Source organism: Chaetomium tenue, assembly GCF_020726465.1.
Source record: "Chaetomium tenue strain MPI-SDFR-AT-0079 chromosome Unknown F5144scaffold_7, whole genome shotgun sequence".
In the NCBI taxonomy this organism is placed as follows: domain Eukaryota; kingdom Fungi; phylum Ascomycota; class Sordariomycetes; order Sordariales; family Chaetomiaceae; genus Chaetomium; species Chaetomium tenue.
Window position 1 is genome coordinate 1040999 of NW_027117335.1, and position 24494 is coordinate 1065492.

Here is a 24494-nt window from a genome sequence, read left to right on the forward strand (position 1 = left end):
ACCTTTTCGGACACGGTGCCGCTGTGCTTGACCTTCACCTCTTCTTCGCAAGAGCGAAAATACCCCTAGTGACACACAACCAACGGCCTGGTCGAGCGAATGAGCACCAATAACTGTAACTATATCCTGTCTGCACTCTAGTTTCCCGACCGCGGCCGATTGCCGAACCAGCGACAACTTCTACCCAAGGCTCGTCAAACATCGAATACAAACACGCCGCACTTGTCAACTTCAAGCGACAATAAAGTGCTGGCTTTTGAACGGGCAGGGGCACCCGAAACCCTCTCATCCCAACGCGAACCGCCTACCCGAACATCTCGGCCTAGCCTGAGCCTAGCCTGTGGCCCGGAGGACGACAGCCGACTATGGGTCGGCGACAACCGACATAGCGCTTCAACGCTCGACGAGACCACCAAGTCGTTCAGCGAGGCTTGGGGAAATCCAAAACACCGACAAGATGTCGATCATCAGAGATCAGGCGGCCACCGCGCTAGATCAATACATCAAAGAAGTCAGGAATCGGTGCGTTGCCCTACCACCAATGCTCCTTTGTGGAAGCCCTTTCCGAATGACACCGGCTGATTTCCATGCACGCGATAGGAGCTATGCTGAAGACCAACGAAAGCGCGCTGCGCGACAGGTCCGGGACCTGGTTAATATCGCCAAGCAAGGTGAGAGCTGCGACTGCGGCGACATGCCTGGTACCTTGGTCGAGTTACTGACCCGCGAGCAGAGATGGGCGCAGAGCAATTCCAACGGTTTTTTGACACCGTCAATCAAAGGACCATGGCCTTGATCCAAGGCACCGATACGTATGATAAGATGGGGGGCGTCTACATCCTCGACGCCTTGGTGGACTTCGAGGGCATCGAGCCCGCATTGAAATACAGTCGCTTTCAGCAATACATCGGAACTATACTACGCGGGAAGGATCTCAATCCCATGCAACCTGCCGCTGTAGTTCTGGGCAAGATGTGCAAACCGGGCGGTTCTCTGATATCCGAGCTTGTTGACGCCGAGATGCACACTGCGCTTGAGTGGCTGCAATCGGATCGCGTGGAGGAGAGGAGATACAGTGCCGTCTTAGTTCTCCGTGAGCTGGCGAGGAATGCGCCTACCCTGATGTATCCATACGTCGGCTTCGTCTTCGATCAAATCTGGATCGGCCTGCGGGATCCTCGCCACTTGATCCGAGCCACCTCAAGCGAAACCGTCAGCGCCTGCTTCAAAATAATCCGGGAGCGCGATCAGGAGATGAAGCAGGAGTGGATGGATAAAATGTTCACGGAAGCGGTCAAGGGCCTCAAGACCAACACCGTCGAATACATCCACGCCTCTCTCCTCGTTCTCAAGGAGCTTCTTGAGCAGGGGGGCATGTACATGCAGAACCACTACCAAAACGCCTGCGAGATCGTTTTCCGCCACAAGGATGCGCGCGACTCTGCAATTCGCAAGACGGTCGTCTTTCTTATTCCAGATTTAGCCAACTACGCCCCTACCGAGTTCGGCGCGACCTACTTGCACAAGTTCATGGTTTACCTCTCTAGCATGCTCAAGAAGGAGAAAGAGCGGAACGATGCGTTCCTGGCCATTGGCAACATTGCGAACTCTGTCAAGAGCTCCATTGCGCCTTATCTCGATGGCGTCCTGATCTATGTCCGCGAAGGGCTCAGTGTGCAGTCCCGCAAGCGAGGCTCTGTCGACCCTGTATTCGATTGCATCAGCCGGCTCGCGGTAGCGGTGGGCCAAACGCTGAGCAAGTACATGGAGGCGTTGCTCGACCCCATCTTCGCTTGTGAGCTCACGCCGAAGCTGACTCAGGCGCTGGTCGACATGGCTTTCTACATCCCTCCTGTCAAGGGTACCATACAAGAGCGCCTGCTCAACATGCTGAGCAAAGTCCTCTGTGGCGAACCCTTCCGACCGTTGGGGGCACCTCATCCGAATCCTCTCTCTTCCATTCCGCCCATCCCCAAGGATCCCAAGGACCCGTCGGTACACGAGCGAGGAAAGGCCGAGGTGAAACTTGCCTTGAACACACTCGGCAGTTTTGATTTCTCAGGTAATTAGCCCCTTTCCTCGCCCCGCACCCTCAACAAAGGCTGGAGTGCCATTCTTCAATGGCTGTTTACTGCGCCAGAGACGCACCAAGTAATGGTAGAACAGGTACTAACATTGTGTGAAGGTCACGTTTTGAACGAATTTGTCCGCGATGTTGCCATCAAATATGTGGAAGATGACGACCCGGAAATCCGCGAGGCTGCCGCGCTAACCTGCTGCCAACTATATGTGCGCGATCCTATCGTTAACCAAACCAGCTACCACGCTTTGCAGGTCGTCGCCGACGTCGTTGAAAAACTGTTGACCGTGGGCGTCTCAGATCCTGAGCCCAAAATCCGACGGACTGTTCTTGCCGCCCTCGACGAACGGTTCGATCAGCATCTCGCCAAGGCTGAGAACATCCGTACGCTTTTCTTCGCTCTTCATGATGAGCAATTCGCGGTGAGGGAGGTTGCCGTGTCAATCATCGGTCGGCTAGCTCGCCACAACCCGGCATATGTCATCCCCCAACTGCGCAAGACCATCATCCAAATGTTAACCGAGCTGGAATACACTGATGTGGCGAGAAGTAAAGAGGAAAGCTCAAAGCTCCTCAGCCTTTTAACTCAGCATGCTCAAGACCTAGTTAAGCCCTACGTCAGCTCCATCACCGAAGTCCTTTTGCCAAAGGCTTCTGACCCGACCCCGTCTGTCGCGGCCACCATTCTCCAGGCGATTGGCGAGCTCTGCACGGTTGGGGGTGCAGAGATGCTCACTTACAAGGATACGCTCATGCCCATTATCATTGACGCCTTGCAGGATCAGAGCGCACCCATCAAACGAGAGGCAGCTCTTCACACCCTCGGGCAACTAGCCAGTAATGCCGGCTACGTTATCAAGCCCTACCTTGAATATCCACAGCTTCTCGAGATCCTGCAATCCATCATACGGGGCGAACCCCAACATGGCCCGTTACGTCAGGAGACGATCAAGCTCATGGGGATTCTAGGCGCGCTAGATCCTTATAAACATCAGGTACAGCTCATTACTTCCTCTACACCCTTTCACCACGCCCATTTCTCGTCGTTGTCGCTTGCCAGCCCCACCATGGCAGATTCGGACGACGAGGGAAACGAGTCTGAGGACGACGGGCTCGTGCACCCTTCTTTCCTACTAGAGAAATATTTGGAACTCAAACAACCGTTCAGAGAGAAAGCTAAAACCAGAAAACAGCAGGTCGAAGAGCGAACGCCGCAAACCCAACGCCGCCCCGAGGCTACCCAGTTAACCGACGTGTCTCTCATGATGGGGGGGCTTACCCCATCGCAAGAAGACTACTACCCCACTGTCGTTATCAATGCTCTGCTTCAGATTTTGAAGGACCAATCTCTGCTGCAATGGCACGGCAATGTAGTCGATGCTATCATGAGTATCTTCATCACACTGGGACTCAAGTGCGTCCAATTCCTAGACCGGGTGGTTCCCGCTTTCATTGCCGTCATCAGAGCCTCGAGCCCTACAAGACTCGACTACTACTTCAATCACCTGAGCCGACTCGTTGGCATCGTGCGCCAGCATATCCGTGTCTACCTCCCGGACATCATCGAGGTACTACAGGAGTTCTGGAACACAACGTCCTCGCTGCAGACGACCATCATGGCGCTCATTGAGTCAATCTCTCGGTCGCTGGAGGGGGAGTTCAAGATCTATCTTGCCAGTTTACTCCCATTGGTGCTCGGGGTGCTGGAAAGGGATACAAGTACAAAGCGTCAGCCAACCGAGAAGATATTCCACGCCTTCCTGGTCTTCGGCTCCAGCGCGGAAGAATACATGCATCTCATCGTCCCCATTCTGGTACGGTTATTCGACAACCCAGCGCAGCCCATGTTCTTACGAAAGTCGTCAATCGAGACGATCGGAAAACTTTCGAGCATGGTCAACCTCAACGACTACGCGTCCAAAATCATCCATCCTCTCACCAGAGTCCTCGCCAGCCAGGAGCCCAGCCTCCGGGTAGCCGCCCTTGACACCCTTTGCGCTCTCATGCTACAACTTGGGCGTGACTACCTGCATTTTGAGCACACCGTCGAAAAGACCATCACCATGTACGGTATCCAACATTCCAATTACGACAAAGCGGTAGAGAAGCTCAGGAAGGGCGAGGCACTTCCCCAGAACCTTGCCCCCCGGTTCGAGGATAACTCTGTGGAGCCGTACACATCCGAGAACAACCCGCCAAAGAAGCTTGATCTAAACCCTGTGCATTTAAAGCAGGCATGGGAGACGAAGGGGAAAGCCACCAAGGACGACTGGCACGAATGGTTCCGCAAGTTCAGCACAACGCTGCTCTCAGAGTCGCCGAACCACTCCCTCCGAGCCTGTGCCAGCCTGGCGAGCAACTACCAACCCCTCGCCCGAGAGCTCTTCAACTCCGCTTTTGTCTCTTGCTGGAGTGAACTCTACGACTCCTACCAGGTATGGCCCCTAGATTCTCTGCTACTGGGCGCCGTCTCTAATTTAAACTGTCCCTCTAGGAGGAACTCATCACAAACATCGAAAACACCATAAAATCCGAGAATGTGCCGCCTGACCTTCTCGGCCAGCTCCTTAATCTAGCAGAGTTCATGGAGCACGATGACAAGGCACTTCCCATTGATATCCGTATCTTGGGACGCGAGGCGGCAAGATGTCACGCCTACGCCAAAGCGCTTCACTACAAGGAGCTTGAATTTCTGCAAGACCACAACAGTCACGCGGTAGAGGCCCTCATCGTGATTAACAATCAGCTACAACAGTCTGATGCCGCCATTGGCATTTTGCGTAAAGTCAAAGCTTACAAGGACGGGATCCAACTCCGAGAAAGCTGGTTCGAGAAACTAGAGCGCTGGGACGAGGCGCTCAACTTCTACTGCCAGAGAGAGCGGGAGCTCCCAGAGGACCAGCCCACGCCTGTCGACATTGTCATGGGCAAAATGCGCTGTTATCACGCATTGGGCGAATGGGACTCGCTTGCCTCACTAGCTGGCAAGACGTGGGCCAACTCGGGTCCGGAAATTCAGCGAAGGATTGCGCCATTGGCGACAACAGCCGCTTGGGGTCTTGGGAAATGGGACTCGATGGACACCTACTTGCAATCGATGAAGCGCTTCTCGCCTGACCGCGCCTTCTTTGGGGCTATTCTTGCCCTGCATCGGAACCAATTTCGGGAGGCACTGGGCTGCATCGAGCAGGCTCGCGAGGGTCTTGACACGGAGCTTAGCGCGCTCGTCAGTGAATCGTACAATCGCGCCTATCAGGTTGTTGTGAGGGTTCAGATGCTTGCTGAGCTGGAAGAGCTCATAGTCTACAAGCAGTGTGGGCCCGAGAAGCGTGCCACTCTGCGGGCGACTTGGGAAACTCGTCTCAAGGGCTGTCAACGCAACGTCGAAGTTTGGCAACGAACGCTTCGGCTGAGGTCTCTGGTTCTCACCCCGCAGGAGAATATGCACATGTGGACCAAGTTCGCCAACCTATGCCGGAAATCAGGGCGGATGGGCCTCGCCGAGAAATCCCTTAAGCAGCTCATCGACACTGATGCTCCGCTGGAATCCGTCATCCCTTATTGGTTCGAACAACCAACTAGCCCGGGCCTGGAACGCATCGCGTCTCCGATCGTATATGCAGTACTCAAGTTCCAATGGGAAATCGGCCAGCAACCAGGTGTCCGGAGCTCAGACCGTGGAGTCGCCGAGCGCACCCTGTATTGCCTGCACAGGTTCACCGAAGAAACCGCCCATCGCGTCGAGAGCGCAAGGCTACAGTTGAATGCCTCTGCCCAAGCCACAAACTCCATGGGCGACGGCCTGAACCACACAAGGTACGCCGACTTCGACGAGACCGTCCTCGGCCCCGATGCGCAACGCCAATGGCTCGAACAAACTGTGCTGCTCGCGAAATGTTACCTTCGACAGGGTGATTGGATGATCACACTTGGCAAGAACGATTGGCAACACACACGGCGCCAGGACATATTAGACTGTTATTCCAAAGCCACCCACTACCATCCCCGATGGTACAAGGCCTGGCATGCCTGGGCACTGGCCAATTTCGAAGTCGTTCAAGCTCTGGCATCCAGGAAGGAGCTGGAAGGCCGATCCGAGCACAGCATCATCGTCCACCACGTCGTTCCGGCCGTGCATGGTTTCTTCGAGTCTATCGCTCTCTCATCTGGCAGCTCTTTGCAGGATACCCTTCGTTTACTGACCCTGTGGCTCACCTATGGCGGCCACCAAGAAGTCACCACTGCCGTTACTGACGGGTTCGCGCATGTCAGCGTTGATACCTGGCTGGAGGTCATTCCGCAGCTCATTGCCCGCATCAACCAACCCAACAGGCGGGTCCAAGCGACGATTCACGCTCTACTGTCCGACGTTGGGCGCGCGCACCCACAAGCCCTAGTATACCCGCTTACAGTCGCAATGAAGTCGAGGCAAAGCACGCGGCGATCCAAAACGGCCAGCTCGATAATGGAGAGCATGCGTCAACACAGTCCCAAGCTCGTAGAGCAGGCCGACATCGTAAGCCGCGAGCTTATCAGGGTCGCGGTTTTATGGCACGAACTCTGGCACGAAGGGCTTGAGGAAGCTTCCCGTCTGTATTTCGGCGACCACAACATTCCAGGCATGTTCGACGTTCTGGAGCCCCTCCATGACTTGCTCGAGAAAGGGCCAGCGACCCTCAGGGAGATCTCGTTCACGCAGACGTTTGGTAGGGACCTCAGCGAGGCGCGTGAATGGTGCCGCCAATACCGTCATTCTCAAGACGTGAACGACATCAGTCAAGCCTGGGATCTCTACTATCAAGTTTTCCGCCGTATTAGCCGACAGCTCCCGCAGATGACAAGCCTCGAGCTAACGTACTGTTCGCCGGACCTGCTCCAAGCTCGGGATCTTGAGATTGCAGTACCCGGGACGTACCGCAGCGGTCAAGATATCGTCAAAATCATGGGATTCGAGGGCACCGTCAGCGTCATCAGTTCAAAGCAGCGGCCAAGAAAGCTTGCCATAATCGGGGGCGACGGAAAAACTTACTCGTTCTTGCTCAAGGGTCACGAAGATATCCGGCAGGACGAACGCGTCATGCAGCTTTTTGGCCTTTGCAACACGCTCCTAGCTAACGATTCCGAGTCCTATAAGCGGCATCTCAACATCCAACGCTACCCAGCGATCCCCTTGTCGCAGAACTCTGGTCTCCTTGGCTGGGTGCCGAACAGCGATACCGTCCACCAACTCATCCGAGAATACCGGGAATCCAGAAAGATTCTCCTCAATATCGAGCACCGGATCATGCTACAAATGGCTCCAGACTACGATAATTTGACGCTTATGCAGAAGGTCGAAGTGTTTGGATATGCGTTAGACAACACCACAGGCCAGGACCTGTACCGCGTTCTCTGGCTCAAGAGCAAAAGCTCCGAGGCCTGGTTGGACAGAAGGACCAATTATACGCGTTCCCTCGGCGTCATGTCGATGGTTGGATACATTCTGGGTCTGGGAGACAGACACCCTAGTAATCTGATGCTCGACCGGATCACGGGAAAGATCATCCACATCGACTTTGGCGACTGTTTCGAGGTGGCAATGAAGCGGGAGAAGTACCCGGAGCGAGTGCCCTTCAGACTAACCCGCATGCTCACTTATGCCATGGAAGTTAGCAACATCGAGGGCAGTTTCCGCACAACGTGCGAGCATGTTATGAGGGTCTTGCGAGACAACAAGGAGAGTGTGATGGCTGTCTTGGAGGCTGTGAGTGGCATCTGGCATCCCCGACGGGCTAAATCCCAAGCTCTAGCAAACGTACTTCGGGCTAATCATCTATGCTTCTTTATTTAGTTCATCCACGATCCGCTACTCACATGGCGCCTCACAAACCCGGCCAGCCCGCCTGGGCCTCACTTCAACTCTGAACGGGAACAAGCTATTGCTGGACCACAAGCTGGGCGCGCGCGCCGGCCCTCGGTCCTCGACGGCCCCGTGGCCCCTACCGAATTCTTGGCCGCTCAAACCACCGCAGGGCCGGACGGCATGATGGGTGCTCCTCCGGGTGCCCGTGGTCGCGCGCGTACCAATTCCTCGGTGGCTGCGCCAAGCAGCATGGCAAACGGCAATGGTCCAAATGAGATGGCCGAGGTGCAGAACGCACGAGCAGTCGAAGTACTCGATCGCGTCGCGCAAAAGCTTACCGGCCGGGACTTCAAACCGGACGACGAACTCACGGTGAACGAGCAAGTCAACAAGCTGATCATCGAGGCCACCAAACTCGAAAATCTCTGCCAACATTACATCGGGTGGTGCAGTTTCTGGTGATATCACGGCAACCCACAATGGGCCCTGCTCGCTGTAGGCAATCACCAGCACTCCTTGTAGCATATGTATCTTGTTCTTGTTTGGTTTACGCCAGGGCTAGTCGCCAGGGCTAGAAGCGCCTTGTGCTCATACCCACTGCCCATTTTGTTGTTCCCTTTTCTCATGGTACTGTTTTCTCATTTCTAAGGAGGGCAAGGGGTGGTGGGGGAGGGGGGCAGCGCGCATCTTGGCTCTGCTGCATATCTTGTCTTTTATCCCGTTTTAATGTGATACGGTGCCCTAATCCATGTGATTCCCAGGCGGGCAAACAGAGCCGGGTCTCTCACAAGAACCCTGCCCGGCAACAGAAATATCTCCTGTTTCCCCGCTCTTGGTGTCTAGTGCAGTAGTAGATGGCCATGGTAACCTCGCATATAACGCCTATATTGAATGTCTTAAACAGGCTGCCTACAGGAAATCCGGGACTGGCTACTCTGCTACCGTGACAATGATGATGGGTGAATATACCAACGCGCGATGCCTCTCACTGTGCCGAGCCCCGGTACCCGTTCCCCATATTGCACTCACCCTCAGGGCTTCGGCACTTGTGCAGCAGCAGCATCCCGGTTTCGAACATGCTTAAACCCTTGATCGGCCCTTACACCAAACCACTACTTTGTTGTGATGGTTCACGCATATCCTCGGATCCTGTTCTGACAGTAGGTGCTTAGCCAGTTACACACTCTTCGTTCACAAGTCTAATTTATGATGCGCTCTATCGGTGCTTTCTCTTCTATAGTCATCCTCTTCGGAGCACTGCAAGCCGTGTTTGGACAGCCCCTAGCCACACGAGCAGCTGACTGCGACCGCTTGGTTTTGGCTAAGGCAGCTGATGCTTACATCGCCACACAAGCGGCGGGCAACGTTACCCTGCTTCAGGGGGTTGTTTCCGATGGTTGGGAATACGAAGAAAACAACAAAAGGAAGGACCCTCGCCAAGGGGTGCTGAGCAAGGCGCTCAAAATCGACCACCGCCGCACCAACTTTGACCTCGTGGCATGCGCAACGTACACTGAGGTTATCGTCAGCGACCCAGCCAATCCCTACGTCATTGGAACCCAGATCCGCCACGGAGGTGACGGTCGTGTCACACTCGTCGACACCATCGCCTCCACGACAAACTCGTGGTTGTTTGACGCCAAGAAAACGCTTGAGTACGTACTGGGGGAAACATGGGATCCAATCCCCGAGGACAAACGTGACAAGAGGGATGTTATCCAGGCTGCTGGTGATGCCTATCTTGACATGTGGAGCAACGCTACCGCCTCAACCGCCGTTCCCTGGGGAACGCCCTGCGTTCGACTCGAAGGGTCTGCGTATACCGGAAAGGGGAGACCTGACGACTCCTGCAAACCCGGAATCCCGTCCAACTCCAGCCAGGCGCCCAATACGCGCCGCCGGTATGTTATTGACGAGGCCATGGGATCGGTTAGCATCTTCTGTGTTTGGGAGCACATGATGATGGCGGCTGACAGTCACGAATTCCGTCTCGAAGGTGGGAGGCTCCGTTATGTACACACAATGACAGAGTGTGGCGGTCGGCGATGTACGTTGTGATGTCAATTATGAGTCGGTCAAATGGAAGGGACGTGTTATATATATAGCAAGGCAAAGCTGGGTATCTGGTACTGTTACGCAGCGCAAAGGACAGGAAAAGTATAATACCGGTTAGTTACTGTGGCACGACTGAAGCCTTGTAAGCCCCGGTGAGTGTGAAGGGAAGTCATTATCTATCCATCCCAAGCCGACAACCGCCCTCGCCAACCACCAGATAAGACAACCGGCCATCGCCTAGGGCCAACGACCTACTACACTAGCTAGTACCGTCGACTATGGCCTTCGGCCGTCAACTTCCTAGCTTGTGGTTGTGTTTAGCCCCGGGCTTCGTGGCTTAGTTCGTCTATTGGCTCGGGCCCGGTCGTCGGCTACAATGTCCCTGCTTACCTGGTTCCTAGCCACCTTAACTATATCGTAGGTACTAGGGCCGTGGGTGCAGGTGAGGATGAGAGTGTGGGTATAAGTGTTAAAGGTGTAAGTTGGTGCTAGGATCGTAGTTGCAAGTGGGTGCAGGGGTTAGGTGCGATGCTTGTGTTGTTGAGCCACAACACCACCGAATGTAAGATTATATACCATTACATACGCAACCCTATAGTATCCAATCGCTGGCACGAAGGCTATAGGAGAAAACGTACGCAAATGAAAAAGAATGTAGTATGTCGTTGCTTTCTCGGTGTATATCTATCAGGAAACGTTAACTAGCAACTGGACCCAAGGGTACTTCTCGTTAAATTAGAGAGGTGAGGAACATTGGGTGAGATAGAGGTGAATCACAGGCGGGACCTCATTCAATTCCTAGTTAATCCCATTGACTGATGAGAAGCACAGGCCTTGGAGAGAACATGAACTGATCATGGGGGAGGGTCCTAAGGATCGAGCTCTCGAGTCCCTTTTAAATGCTCTTCCTTACATTATTATATATTTGCTACTAAGTCGCTATTATAACTCCGAACCCCGTATATCCTTACAGTTTATAATAATATTATATATCTTAATAATATAATTAACTAACATGGTCCACCCCCAAGCGGCGCATCTTTTTACGCGACACACCTTCCTATCTTCTACACAACTTTTCTCCCCAACCAAAAATGGCAATCGCTTCTAAAGAAAGCCAGATAATCTTGGCGATTGAAGCCATCCGGCAAGATAAAAAGCTTAGCCGTCGGAAAGCCGCGACAATCTACAATGTGCCTGAAAGTACTCTCCGCTACAGAATGAACGGACGAACGCCAAAGCTAGAGTCGCGTCCTGCAGCCCATAGATTGACAATCACCGAGGAAAAAGCAGTTGTCCATTACATACTAGACCTAGATACGCGAGGATTCGCGCCCCAATACGCTGGTGTTGAAGATATGGCCAATTTGCTACTCGCGCAACGCGACGGCGGACGTGTCGGTAAGCACTGGGCCGAAAAGTTCGTCAAGCGACAACCAAAACTCAAGACGCGTTTCAATCGCGCATACGACTTTCAGAGAGCCCTCTGCGAAGATCCAGAGCTTATTGGTGCGTGGTTCAAGCTTGTGCACAACATGAGAGCGAAGTACGGCATTGCCCGTCACCAGGGAAGCTCGCCGACGCAAATTCTCACTGCTGTCGACCAGCTTGCGAAGGGGACGCAGGCGTTGGCGCACTCGGTTGCCCTAATGACGGGTGAGATACGTACCTTACAGAAGGCAAATGAGGCACTGAGCAAGCGGCGAAGGGCCAAAAAAACACGTGTGCGTCTTGGAGGATCACTTACTGTAGGAGATGCACGTGATCTATTAAGCTAGAGAGAGGTGCAGGAACAGGTAGAGCGTGAAACGCGGGAAAATGGTGGTCGGCGGGGTCGAACAGAGACGGCTCCACGACGTTGTAGCAAGTGTGGAAAGCCTGGGCACAATGCGCGCACGTGTCAGGGAGACGGAGAAACATCTGATGTACATGGTTTAAAATAGTTTCAGTGTATTGCGGTTGTTGTGGTGGTGTAATTGATGTTTCCTATCGGTTCACGGTCAAAAGTGCGCGACTTGGGGGTGTGCGCGACTTGGGGGTGGAGTACGTTATAAGTTATTAAACATCTTTAAAATAGGGTATAAACTTTACTAAGATTTTAATACAGAGATATATATTATTATTCCTACACCGCTATGCCCTTGGGCTCGCCGGTCCAACTATCTAGCTAGTTGTACAGGAAAACCGTCCTGGTTTCCCAGTCGGACTAAAAACCTGTACCGATGTTACCTTGGCCCGTCTCTTCAGAATCCGTCGTACTACGGTTGAAGGGAGCCTACCCAGCTCCCTGCATTCCGACATCCTGACCGTCCGCCTCCAAGGTATCCGCGGCCTCTGGAGTCGTAACCCCTAGGCCCCCAACACCGTCTCCTCGGTCTCCGGTCAGATCCGTATCAACCTTCCTCGCAAAGGTCAGCTTTCCTTGCCTCGAACTCCTTGCAGCCTCCTCCTGGGCTATGAGAAAGCCGGGGGGGCGGCCCCGTGGTCTCTTCCTTTTTCCCCCTTCTTGGAAGCCATCGTCGGCCTCCTCCAGGGTGGACGCACCCCGGAATGTGACGCTCCGCATCCTCGGTAGTAGTCTCTCTTGCTGCTGTTGTGTTTGTTGCTGCAAAGCAAGCTCAAAGGTTCGAGGCCGGAAATGGTATGCCTCCCTCGCCGCACCCCGGGCTTTTACTGCTTCCGGGCACCACCGTACCCAGGCCGGGTGCTTCCCTGAGCAGCACGGACAAAAGTATGGAATCTCGTTGCCGTGGGTTGGGCATTGGGCTTCCCCCGCCCTCCCGCCTCCCCCATGGGCCGCTGTGCCGCAGCGCGGGCACAGCGCAGACTTCTTGCAGAACCGTTGGGTGTGACCCCATTTCCAGCACCTATAGCACTGGGTAGCCTGCAGTGCAGACCAGTACGGCTCGCAGTTGAGCATCTGGGCCCGCCAAACCACTCCCTCCTCGCAGGCCCTTTTGGATTCTTCCTGACTGGTCATGGTAACCAGTGCCGTCGCTCTCGTGACTCCCTCGATCGTTGGAATTCGGAACTTGACTCGTTCCACCGACTGCAGCCCCAGCTGCTTGCCGAATGCCGCTTCTGTGACGTCCCTCAAGTCTCTCTTCAACATCCCTTTTACCAAAACCGCAAATGTCCGCTTTGCCTCTTTCGCCACCTCTCCAAACGCCGTTCCGATCCATCCTCCGTTCTTCGCGTGCCATTCCTTCGCTTCAGCATCCTGAAAAGTGACGATAACATCCCCGCTAGGGAGCTTGCGTGCTGCCACTGCTCCCTTCCTCTCGGAAACCCCGTTGACCGCCTGGACGATCTCTTGTGGAGACCTCCGGGTCAGCGACGGCTCTATAGATCCCCTCACCAGTATTTCCTTGTTGAGCCGCCCCGGTATGATCTTCTTCGGGAGCTCTCCTTCCCCAGCCACCACTGCAGCCCACGACCGGGCTACCGTTGTTGCTGGTGCAGGAGCTTGCTTCTTTCTCTGATCCTGCAGTTCCCTCCGGGCCTCTTGCAATTCCTTCTGGACCTCCTGCATCTCCTTCCGGACTTCCTGCATCTGTTTTCTCACTTCCTCTATGGCCCTCCCTGTCCCTTGTCCGATACCGTCCACCACGGCGTCCACGACGGTTCCTTGAATCCTCGCAACGTCGATTCCCTCGTTTCCCGTCTCTGATGCCTTTCCGCTTTCCAGTCTACGCAGCCTCCGCAGCCGTGTCATGATCTCATCCGCCACTACTTGGGAGACCGCCTCGTTTGGTTCCTTGGCCAAGTGGACTATTGTCCCTGCAAGTACCTCGTCTGATTCGTCGTGTAGAGGGTTGGGGCCATTGTAGATGTCATCTTCCATCACTTCGTCGCTGTCCTTCGTTGTGATTGGTTCGGCTCCTCCAGTAGGTGGGGCAGGCTCCCCCCGTGCAGCATTTTTCCCAGCCCCGGGCGCGGTCTTGCCCTTTCCTTTGCGAGCCATCGCGACGAGGCGCGACAGATCCCGCAACGGGGAAACTACCGTCGGCGGTTAGAGCTTTCTGAGCTCGATCGACTGGTGGTAGTTTCAGGCGTTTTGTTGCTTCTTTCGTGCTTTCGGTTTTCTGATTACATACAGAGATATATACTCTTAACTAATTTACTTTTAAGGATTTTACTTGAAAATATCTCTATAATAGTATTAATATAGGGATAATATTCTATAAGCTTAAATTAAAGTTAACTAAAATTACAAAGAATAATATTATCTCTTAACCTACTATAATTTCTAGAAGTTTAATACTACTAATATTAGCCTCTATTCTAATAGCTTAGTTAAATTTAGAATTAGAATAGGATATCGATAAATTAACGGCCGGTTTTCGAAAGTTAGGGATCAATAAGTCTTACTTTAAGAAGAGCTATATTAAGACTATTAAAAAGTTTAGAATATTAGGAGTAGGTATCTCTAAGATAGAAGTAGAGGAGCTTTAAATTTATAAATAGAATATATACGGAGTTTATAGAGGCTATAATAGTAGCTACTTTAGAGGTTCTAGCTAGAATAGTAGTAGTTTTAAACTAAACTCTAGATTAAGAAATACCTAAGGCTATTATTACTATAAACTTACTATCCATTATATAATGGAATATCCTATCCTAATAACGTAATCGGACACCTTCAGAACCAGGACACCTTCAGAACCAATTTTCCGCCCCGCACCCCACCACGTCGACTTTGGACTCGCGCACCCACAGTCCCACCTCGGTAAAATGCCTCGGCCTCTGCAGCACGAAGAGAGGATCCAATTAGCCGTCAAGGCCTTACGTTCTGGCCAAATCCGAGTCATTCGCAAGGCTGCAGATGCATTTGACGTGCCGTATCCGACCTTACGGGGACGCGTTGCTGGACGCGTCCCCCGTCAACAATCTCAAATTTCTTCTCGAAAACTTCGAGAAACGGAAGAAGCTGCATTGGTTCAGTGGATCAAGTCACTAGATGACCGGGGCATGTCGCCAACGATCGGGTATATTCGACAGATAGCCGACCTTCTTCTCCGTGAGCGTGGAAGCCTGGTCTTGCTTGACGCGTCAGTTACAGCAGTGGCTGACGAGATGAACACTGTTGGAGAGAAATGGGCACGCCGATTCTTGAACCGACACCTGGACTTGAAGTCAAGATACCTCAGGAAGTACGACTACCAACGAGCCTTGTGTGAGGACCCTGAGAAAGTGTTGGAGTGGCTTCAACGAGTACAAAACACTATCGAGTCAAACGGTATCCTCGATTGCGATATCTACAACTTCAATGAGACTGGGTTCCAAATGGGAGTGGCAAGCACAGCAAAGGTTGTCACTCGATCTGATCGGCGAAATCGACCTGTTGTTGTTCAGCCTGGGAATCGGGAGTGGGCAACTGTCATCGAGTGCATCAACACCACTGGCTGGGTTCTTGACCCAATGATCATCTTCGAGGGCAAAGTTCACATCTCGACATGGTACCAAGACTCACCATTGCCACCTACTTGGAGGATTGCAGTTAGTGAGAACGGCTGGACGACTGATGAGCTTACCTTTGAGTGGCTTCAGCAAGTGTTTGAGCCGCAAACTCGAAGCCGAACAGTTAGCCGGTACCGCCTCTTGATTCTCGATGGCCACGGGAGCCATATGACACCAGAGTTTGACAACTTCTGCAAAGAGAATTCGATCCTTATCGAGTGCATGCCACCCCACTCGTCACACCTTCACCAGCCTCTCGATGTCAGTTGCTTCTCGGTCCTCAAGCGGGTGTACGGTGACTTGGTCAGAGGAAAGATGGCTGTTGGCGTCCACCACATCGACAAACCACTCTTCCTTGAACTCCTCTTCGAGGCCCACACCAAGACTTTCACCTCGAAAAACATCAAAAGTGGCTTTAAAGCAACAGGCCTTGTTCCACTAGATCCAAGTCAAGTGCTTGCTCGGCTCCGAGTAAGAATACGAACACCAAGCCCCCTACCTACACCTGTTCAACCAAGCTCAACGCTTCTGCTCAAGACACCATCAAATGTCATTGAGCTTGACCACCTCCAGATACAGAGGCAGCGTACAAATACAACAAGCCCAACAGATAGGAATCTGCAAAGATTATCAAAGGGTGTCAGATGGCCATGCATAACGCTACTCTCTTACAAGAAGAGAACTCGCGGCTCCGAGCCGAGAACACTCGACAAAAGCAACGACGTCAACACCGTCGAGAATTCATCCAAACAGGAGGTTCTATGACAATTAAAGAGGGAGTGGCCACCTCAGAGCATCAGGAGGCCCCAAAGGCAAAGGCCCCAAAGGTACCAAAGGCCCAGGAAGCTTGTGTAGAGGATCAAGAGGGGGAGGTAACAGCTGTCAAAGCGGTTGAACCAACCATACGAAAACACGCACCACCAAGGTGCAGTCTCTGTATTTGAACTGAGCATACTGCCAGGACTTGCCCCTGTAAATGGCGAACAGATTGATATAGATTGCTACTACAATAGATTCGTTGTTGTGTTGCAAGATGCATTTGAAGTCGACGTAGTGGGGTGCGGGGCGGAAAATTGGTTCTGAAGGTGTCCTGGTTCTGAAGGTGTCCGATTACGTTAGAAGATATCTATAAGGGTTTAGTATAGAGAGAAGGCTTTATCTAATTCTTTAGAGATAATAGGAAACCTACTATATAGACTATTTATATAGAGCTAGGATAAGAGGATATAAAAAAAGCTATTAACTATGAGGAATAGATAACGTGATCCACCCCCAAGCGATGCACACCCCCAAGCAGCGCACTTTTCCACAACCACACGACAAGAAACATTAATTACACCACCACAACGCCTATAATACACCGAAACTATACAGAGTTATATACATCAGACATTACCACATCTCCCTGACACGTGCGCGCATTGTGCCCGGGCTTTCCGCACTTACCACAACGCCGTGGAGCCGTCCCTGTTCGAGCCCGCCGACCACCATTTTCCCGCGTTTCACGCTCTACCTGTTCCTGCACCTCTCTCTGGCTTAATAGATCATGTGCATCTCCTACCCTACCGTAAGTGATCCTCCAAGACGCACATGTGTCTTTTTGGCCCTTCGGCGCTTGCTCAGTGCCTCATTTGCCTTCTGTAAGGTGCCTATCTCAGCCGTCATTAGGGCCACCGAGTGCGCCAATGCCTGCGTCCCTTTCGCAAGCTGGTCGACAGCAGTGAGAATTGATGTTGGCGAGCTTCCCTGGTGACGGGCAATCCGATCTTTGATGTACTCGCATTGTGAGACAGTCTCTGTTGGGTTCCGTGGCGTCTGGGAGAACCAAGGATCGGCAGCGGCGGAGGGGGGACCAGTTGGTGTTGGCATCCGTAACTTGACATCCAGCTTGGATATCACTGACTCGGGGTCAGAAGGTACTAGACCTGCACCTCTGAATCCCCCTTTGTTGTTGCTCTCGGTCATGGCGGCAAAGTGGGCGGCTTTGAAGGCGAGGAAGAACTCGACCTTGGTGATGTGGTTGATATGCGCTCTGACGAAGTGCTCGATTTGCCGACCGTACGCCGTTTTTAGGGCACTGTAACACCCAACATCGAGTGGCTGGGTTATATGGGATGAGTGAGCCGGCAGGCTGATGGTGACAATGTTGTTCTGCTTGCAAAAGGCTTCGAATTCGGCCGACAGGTGACTCTCATGCCCATCAAGCACAATCATCCGATACACCCCCTTCGTACGAGACTTTGTGTGCTTATCGAAATGTTTGATCCATTCTAGGCCGGTCTCATTGTCGGTCCACCCATTGGAAGTTGGTTTGATAGCCCAGTCGAGCGGAAGGTTGCTCTCTGTGTACCAGTTTGCGAGGTGGTACATGCCTTGAACAATGAGAAACGGTGGGAGGCACCACCCTTCGCCGTTGATGCACTCAATCGCCGTCGCCCATTCCCGATTGCCAGGCTAAACTGCCTTGCCTCTTCCACGTCGATCGGCGCGCGTCACTACCATAGCTGCGCAGATGACGCCCATCATGAAGCCGGTCTCGTCGAAGTTGTAGAAGTCACAGTCGTGGATGCCGTACTTCGCCCTCATGTTGTGTACAAGCTTAAACCACGCGCCAATAAGTTCTGGGTCTTCGCAGAGGGCTCTCTAAAAGTCGTATACACGATTGAAACGCGTCTTGAGTTCTGGTTGTCGCTTGACAAATTTCTCGGCCCAGTGCTTGCCGACCCGTCCCCCGTCGCGTTGCGCGAGCAGCAAATTAGCCATATCTTCAACACCAGCACGTCGGGGTGCAAATCCTCGCGTATCTAGGTCCAATATATACCGAACAACCGCCTCCTCTTCAATTGCTGTCAATCGGTGAGCTGCAGGTCGTGATTCGGGCTTCGGCGTCTTCCCGTTCATGCTGTCGCGCAAGGTCGCTTCGGGTACATTGTAGTTTTGGGCAGCGCGTCGCCGACTGAAAGTCTTATCTCGTTGTATTGCCTGAATAGCAAGATTGATTCTACTCTCTTTGGATTGCGATGCCATTTTTTGCTATTAAGTTATTCCAAGTTGGGGTTGGGAGGTCGTAGCACGGTCAAAAGTGCGCGACTTGGGGGTGTGCGCGACTTGGGGGTGGAGTACGTTAGTTCTTTTATAATTATAATATCCATTCTATTAGTTAAAAATGTAGGAGGGGGGTAGAGGTTCTATATTAATTACCGGATATTTAATAAGATTATATAGTAGGATTACTATCTATCCTCTCTTATTAAAGAAACCCTTTATTCTCTAATTAAGGTCAAATAGTTTATAAAGTTCGATATCTATTTAATATTCTACTAAATCTAAGTTATTAAAGGAAATAAATATTCTTCATACTCCGCTATGCCCTAGGGCGTGCCGGACCCTCTGCTATTTAGTAAAAAAAGGAAATAAATATCTTACTACCTTCTAAACCTAGTTTAACTTCTTTAACTAGCTTATCTACCCCTTTCAGTTACTAGAGATATCTATAATATTTTAGTAGTATATTAATAGTACTTTAGAACTAACTTTAGGAAACTTTATAATAGCTTATTTAGATAATATATTAACCTATTTAGAGGGGATTCGAAAATAGTATATAACATAAATATAAGAGATACTTCGGAGGTTATAAGATCTATAGTTTAAGGGATAGTTCTAGGGAAGGGCCCCCAAGCACCCACGAAATACTATCAAGCACCCAGCTATACCTAATCGGGATAATCGTTTTTTCCATACGTCCGAGTGAATCACCAATACCAAAATTTCGGGCCGCTGTCACCTGGCCAGCTTACCATACCGTTGCGTGACTTCCGCAAAGTCGCTTCGAGATCAACAGCGCCGAAGCAGCAGCAAAATTGCCGACGACCCAGTCACATCGACAACCCGATCTCTTCATGTAATGCCCTCACGCCGGTACGCTGCCATTTCTTTTATGCTTAGGGGCTCAAACTGACCCTCTCGATGCACTTCTAGGTACCTTTGCCATGACAGAGCATTCCACGGAACCGATCCCTCGACCGTGCGGCCCGCCGCCACCCGTCAAGATCTACGAGAGCCTAGACGACCTGTTTCAAGATACCTGCACTCACGGACAGGCACACGGCTATAGCATCGTCAAGAATGGGAAAAACGGACTCAAATACAAGTTCAGATGTGCCAAGGCTCGCAAGTACAAGGATCAACGCTCCTCCGAAATTCACGAGAGCAAGCGGAGGAAGTCTAGCACCCAGATGACCGGCTGCAAGTTCCGACTGACAGCCAAGCCGCTACCTGATGGCAAGTGGCTGTTAGAGGTGCCTGAAGGGGAGTTCTCAAGTCACAATCACGGCTGGAATGAAGCGACTTCGTTTGCTTTGAACCGCACCCGAGTTTTGGCTGTCCATCAGGAAGAGGTCATCCAGATGGCCAACGCTGGCAGTAGACCTTCTCAGATCCTTGCTGCGATAGATGCTGCCCGCGTTGGAGTCATGGGCAAGGACATAAGGAATCTTCTTCAAAAACATCGCCGCCAGGAGCTCCGGGGCCGTTCGCCACTCCAAACCTTGTACGAGGATTTCCTTGTACCTGCTGAGAGCCAGTACGAGTACATCGACGCCCGGGACAACCAAAATCGCATTACCTCTCTTACCATCGCTCCCAAGAGCGGCCTGGAGCTCTTCAAACAGAATCCCGACCTCCTTTTACTGGATTCCACCTACAAAACCAATTGCCACGGGATGCCAATGTTTAACGCCTGCGGCCTTACACAGGAAAACAAGACTTTTAACTGGTCGATCACGTTCATGAGCGGGGAGAAGCAGGATCATTACGAAGGCGCTCTGGATGCCCAGCTGAGGATCCTGACGAAGCACAACATTCGCCTGCCTGGTCTGATTGTTACAGATCGTGAACTAGCCCTGCTCAATGCCCTCGAAGCTAGCGATGCGTGGCGCCCGATTCCACACCTCCTCTGCCGCTGGCACGTTAATATGAACGTGCTTGCTAAGACCCGACGATTCTTTCCAGCAGCAATCAAGCAGGGCAGCGAATACCACCGTCACCCTAAGTTCAAGGAATTCCTGAAGGAATGGAACGCTCTCCTGTCCGCCAGTACTCCCAAAGCGTACGAGCAATCGCTTGCCAGCTTCAGATTGGCCGGGAAGCATCCAGAGGAAGCGGTCAAATATGCCGTGAATGTGTGGCTAACACCTTGGAAGGTAAGGATCTTTTTGGGCGCTTGCTAATCTTCGCTGACATCGAGAAGGAGAAACTAGTGAGCTGCTGGACCAACCAGGTGCCTCACATGGGCCACGTTACTACTTCAGTAGTTGAATCATCCCATTCTTCCATCAAGAAATACCTGGTCACATCCAGGGGTGACCCCAAGAGCGTCTTCGAGCGCCTCATGCTGTTCTAGAAGAACCAACGCAGCGCCCTTGACCACAACACTTCCTGGAACACGAACAAGGTCCCTACTCGCTGTCATGGCGTCATCTACAGCTACATCCGGGGCCAGATTTCAACTTACGCGTTGCATTTGCTTGCTACTGAAGTGGCAAAGCTACCCGCGAAAGACGCGCCGGGTGGGGAGGGCGATATTTGCACATGTCCGCTGCCGGCTACCCATGGGCTTCCCTGCCGCCACGCTCTCTATAAGCATCTTACCGGTGATGGCCCCGTTGAGCTGAAGCAAATCCACAAGCATTGGTGGAATTACCGGCCTGTGACCGACGGAGAGGAGCAGCAGATAGTCAACGTCGTGCCAAATATTCCCGTTGAGCCCGTCAAGGTCAAGGGTAAAGGCCGCCCTGCTGGGGCCATCGCCTCGGTCCCTGCTTCGAAGAAGAAGGGTGAGGGAATCACTGGTACCAAGCGGCTGCCTTCGGCGTTCGAATATGAGCTCGAGAATGAACCAGCTACGGCTGTTCCCCCGTCAACTGCTCCTCCCATAATGAAGGGAGCATCGGCGGGCAAGCCACGCGGCCGCCCTCGCAAACAACAGCCGCAGCTACAAGCTCAGCGGCAAACTCAGGAAGCTGACTGCATTGTGGTAGCAGTTACATCAGAGACGGAGGCAGCCACATCAACTCCTGCAGTCACAACTACAAAGCTGGGGTTACTGCGGCTGCAGGAAGTTGAAGAAGATCTATACGAGCCTGGAACGGCACCGCCGCGAGCGTATCAGCGCATCATTGATGCCCTCGATTCTGTTGATCCCGAAGTCGAGGATACACATGATGCGTTGCTTGCTGACGGAGAGGCTGATGCTCGGCTGGCTCGTGAGGATGCTGCAGCTCTTGAGGAAGACGACGAAGGCGAGGAAGAAGACAGTACTATAGAGGATTGAGGTCCCTCAAGAGTATCCTTCCCATGTAAACAATATTGTTGGAACAACGTCCATTGACATGATGATTTTGCTGCGCCATTGGGGGAATCTCGGAACTTTTGGAGGCTGTTAGCCCTGTTTTACGTGAATTACATACGTTACGCGAGCTGACGGCCCGTCACTGGTAAAAGAAAAACGATTATCCCGATTAGGTATAGCTGGGTGCTTGATAGTATTTCGTGGGTGCTTGGCAGGCCTTCCCTAATTCTAACTCCTTATATAGGAACCTTTAACTACCGAAATGCTTTAAAAAACCTATAACTTACCTATAACAGGCTATCTAGGGAGAAATAGGCTATTTAGAATACTTTAGAGAGATTATTACTAGGATATAATATCTCTAGATATAAGGAGGTTTGTTTATAACTATTATTTATACTAGGGAGTAAAGAAGTTAAGATAGCTCTAATAAGGATTCCTCTAACCTCTACCTATTTTAAACCGCTTCTAGTAATAGTTCTTAATTAACTTTATAGCTAACCTACCTGGAAAAAGACGTAATCAGAAAACCGAAAGCACGAAAGAAGCAACAAAACGCCTGAAACTACCACCAGTCGATCGAGCTCAGAAAGCTCTAACCGCCGACGGTAGTTTCCCCGTTGCGGGATCTGTCGCGCCTCGTCGCGATGGCTCGCAAAGGAAAGGGCAAGACCGCGCCCGGGGCTGGGAAAAATGCTGCACGGGGGGAGCCTGCCCCACCTACTGGAGGAGCCGAACCAATCACAACGAAGGACAGCGACGAAGTGATGGAAGATGACATCTACAATGGCCCCAACCCTCTACACGACGAATCAGACGAGGTACTTGCAGGGACAATAGTCCACTTGGCCAAGGAACCAAACGAGGCGGTCTCCCAAGTAGTGGCGGATGAGATCATGACACGGCTGCGGAGGCTGCGTAGACTGGAAAGCGGAAAGGCATCAGAGACGGGAAACGAGGGAATCGACGTTGCGAGGATTCAAGGAACCGTCGTGGACGCCGTGGTGGACGGTATCGGACAAGGGACAGGGAGGGCCATAGAGGAAGTGAGAAAACAGATGCAGGAAGTCCGGAAGGAGATGCAGGAGGTCCAGAAGGAATTGCAAGAGGCCCGGAGGGAACTGCAGGATCAGAGAAAGAAGCAAGCTCCTGCACCAGCAACAACGGTAGCCCGGTCGTGGGCTGCAGTGGTGGCTGGGGAAGGAGAGCTCCCGAAGAAGATCATACCGGGGCGGCTCAACAAGGAAATACTGGTGAGGGGATCTATAGAGCCGTCGCTGACCCGGAGGTCTCCACAAGAGATCGTCCAGGCGGTCAACGGGGTTTCCGAGAGGAAGGGAGCAGTGGCAGCACGCAAGCTCCCTAGCGGGGATGTTATCGTCACTTTTCAGGATGCTGAAGCGAAGGAATGGCACGCGAAGAACGGAGGATGGATCGGAACGGCGTTTGGAGAGGTGGCGAAAGAGGCAAAGCGGACATTTGCGGTTTTGGTAAAAGGGATGTTGAAGAGAGACTTGAGGGACGTCACAGAAGCGGCATTCGGCAAGCAGCTGGGGCTGCAGTCGGTGGAACGAGTCAAGTTCCGAATTCCAACGATCGAGGGAGTCACGAGAGCGACGGCACTGGTTACCATGACCAGTCAGGAAGAATCCAAAAGGGCCTGCGAGGAGGGAGTGGTTTGGCGGGCCCAGATGCTCAACTGCGAGCCGTACTGGTCTGCACTGCAGGCTACCCAGTGCTATAGGTGCTGGAAATGGGGTCACACCCAACGGTTCTGCAAGAAGTCTGCGCTGTGCCCGCGCTGCGGCACAGCGGCCCATGGGGGAGGCGGGAGGGCGGGGGAAGCCCAATGCCCAACCCACGGCAACGAGATTCCATACTTTTGTCCGTGCTGCTCAGGGAAGCACCCGGCCTGGGTACGGTGGTGCCCGGAAGCAGTAAAAGCCCGGGGTGCGGCGAGGGAGGCATACCATTTCCGGCCTCGAACCTTTGAGCTTGCTTTGCAGCAACAAACACAACAGCAGCAAGAGAGACTACTACCGAGGATGCGGAGCGTCACATTCCGGGGTGCGTCCACCCTGGAGGAGGCCGACGATGGCTTCCAAGAAGGGGGAAAAAGGAAGAGACCACGGGGCCGCCCCCCCGGCTTTCTCATAGCCCAGGAGGAGGCTGCAAGGAGTTCGAGGCAAGGAAAGCTGACCTTTGCGAGGAAGGTTGATACGGATCTGACCGGAGACCGAGGAGACGGTGTTGGGGGCCTAGGGGTTACGACTCCAGAGGCCGCGGATACCTTGGAGGCGGACGGTCAGGATGTCGGAATGCAGGGAGCTGGGTAGGCTCCCTTCAACCGTAGTACGACGGATTCTGAAGAGACGGGCCAAGGTAACATCGGTACAGGTTTTTAGTCCGACTGGGAAACCAGGACGGTTTTCCTGTACAACTAGCTAGATAGTTGGACCGGCGAGCCCAAGGGCATAGCGGTGTAGGAATAATAATTTATAGCTAACCTCCTAGCTAGAGATAAGGTTATACCTTACTACCTTATAGTAATAATAGACTACCTCTTTAAGCTTATTTAGTTAGAAGCTATATATTTAATAGGGAAGACCAATGCAGGGATGAAATGAAGGGACCCTAGGAACGTCCTTGAATTTCGGCCTCAAAAGTCCCAAAGCTTGCGTTGATCGAAAGCTCTCGCAAAGCCC

The 24494-nt window shown here is 52.5% G+C and overlaps 2 protein-coding genes across 2 annotated transcripts; both read left to right on the forward strand.

Moving 5' to 3' along the window:
* The first annotated feature begins 285 nt into the window (after positions 1-285).
* Positions 286-8618, forward strand: F5144DRAFT_386868 (armadillo-type protein). The gene is made up of 7 exons (XM_066784682.1): positions 286-522; positions 601-671; positions 734-2062; positions 2186-3075; positions 3274-4515; positions 4575-7823; positions 7911-8618. The coding sequence occupies exons 1-7, from the start codon at positions 458-460 to the stop codon at positions 8382-8384; spliced, it is 7320 nt and encodes a 2439-aa protein (XP_066638813.1). The 5' UTR covers positions 286-457; the 3' UTR covers positions 8385-8618.
* Positions 8619-8979: 361 nt separating this feature from the next.
* On the forward strand, positions 8980-10091 carry F5144DRAFT_585884 (uncharacterized protein). Its single transcript, XM_066789725.1, has one exon. It carries the CDS (start codon positions 9129-9131, stop codon positions 9978-9980), a length of 852 nt encoding a protein of 283 aa, XP_066638814.1. The 5' UTR covers positions 8980-9128; the 3' UTR covers positions 9981-10091.
* The last annotated feature ends 14403 nt before the right edge of the window (positions 10092-24494 follow it).